This window comes from Galeopterus variegatus, unplaced genomic scaffold (assembly GCF_000696425.1).
Source record: "Galeopterus variegatus unplaced genomic scaffold, G_variegatus-3.0.2 Scaffold1976, whole genome shotgun sequence".
Lineage (NCBI taxonomy): Eukaryota > Metazoa > Chordata > Mammalia > Dermoptera > Cynocephalidae > Galeopterus > Galeopterus variegatus.
The window spans coordinates 286279-288096 of NW_007728087.1; the positions used below are offsets into that span (position 1 = coordinate 286279).

Sequence of the window (1818 nt, forward strand, 5' to 3'; positions counted from 1 at the left end):
ATAAAATTTTAATTTCCTAACACTCCCCCAAATGTAAAATTTTCTGAGCATATTATATTACACATCTGCAGTAAACGTTTTTTTAAACTCAGGAATCTTATGATTTTGTATATTTTATTCTCATTTCAGGTACAAATTTAGTAGTCTTCCTTGGTTTTTATTTTAAAGTGACATTCATTAATTCCTTTAACATTTCTTAAAGGGGTACTGGGCACATAGAAGAGATGATGAACTGGTACTGTCCTTCTCAGGAAATTCAAGGAATTTATACTCTAATAGAGAATTTCAGTAATATTCTTTAAAGTGAGAGCAGTAATATCTATGAAACTGAGTAATGTATATGATAATGCTCTGATGCTTGTGGATTAAAGATGCTATGTATTTTTTTTAAACACTATGCCATTTAATCTATTGGGACTAACACACACAGATGTGTTATCCGATCTCAGAAAGCATGGTCTTTAAATTCATGACAGTTAACCTTAATGATGTATTATGATCCCATGAACAAAATTTATACCACCAAACAAATACCATCATTATAATATTGACATGGAGAAGTATTGATAAAGGGCACCATTTTATATCAAACGTAATTACAGCTCCAGCAAATCCCTAAGAAATGTTTGTATTCACTAATGGATCTAACAATTTTGACATAATCATGTGTAGCTTTTTTTTTACTTCCAGATTTAAACATGATTAGATACATTGGTAATTTACTTCCTAGTATTAGCTTGGTTTATATTGAGGGTAAGTCTATTTTAAACTTTTTCATGTGCTTTAGGTATTGGTTTTAAGATGCTAACATTTCCTCTCAATATTTTGCTTGCTTTGTAGTTGATCTACTGACTTCACAATGTCTGAAATAAGATTCAGCAACCTCACTTGGCATCAAGTTATAACACTGGATCAAGTATTAGGTGAAGTAATTCCAATTCATGGAAGGGGACATTTTCCCACATTGGAGGTAAAACCAAAAGATATCATTCATGTTGTAAAATATCAACTCATAGAGCAAGGAATTATTGTTAAAGATACCCGATTGAATGGTTCCACAGCAAGTTACATACTTGCAAGTCATAATGGAATCAGCTATAAGGATCTGGATATCATTTTTGGTGTCAAACTTCCAAGTGATCAAGAATTTCACGTTGTAAAAGATACAGTTCTAGGTTGTTTACTTGACTTTTTACCAAAAGGTGTAAAAAAAGAGAAGCTCACCCTAAAGATTATGAAAGAGGCTTATGTTCAGAAGATGGTCAAAGTTTGCAATAAGCCTGATCATTGGGTTCTAGGTTGTTTACTCGACTTTTTACCAAAAGGTGTAAAAAAAGAGAAGCTCACCCTAAATATTATGAAAGAGGCTTATGTTCAGAAGATGGTCAAAGTTTGCAATAAGCCTGATCATTGGAGTCTCATCTCTCTTTCAAATAACACTGGAAAGAATGTAGAACTAAAGTTTGTGAATTCACTCAGAAGACAATTTGAATTTAGTGTAGATTCCTTTCAAATTATTTTAGATCCCATGTTAGACTTCTACAGTGACAAAAATGCTAAGCTAACCAAAGAATCCTATCCTGTTGTGGTAGCTGAAAGCATGTATGGAGACTTCCAAGAAGCAATGACACATTTGCAATACAAGCTTATATCTACCAGAAAACCTGAAGAGATAAGAGGTGGTGGTCGCGGGCTTCTGCATTGAACCAGGCATGGGAGTGTTATAGACGTCGGGAGAAAATCACCCTTGGAGACTGACATAGAAAAAAAAGAAAAAGATTTTAATTTCCAGCGGCCAGGCGCACCAGCCAATTCAGA

The 1818-nt window shown here is 33.7% G+C and overlaps 1 protein-coding gene across 1 annotated transcript in view; it reads left to right on the forward strand.

Moving 5' to 3' along the window:
* Positions 1-859: 859 nt before the first annotated feature.
* The window catches only part of LOC103596297 (protein FAM46D-like), a 1700-nt gene continuing 741 nt past the window's right edge, over positions 860-1818 (forward strand). The window contains exons 1-2 of the mRNA XM_008579899.1: positions 860-1175; positions 1299-1679. Coding sequence (XP_008578121.1) covers positions 860-1175; positions 1299-1679 — 697 coding nt within the window. The remainder of the gene's footprint in view (positions 1176-1298; positions 1680-1818) is intronic.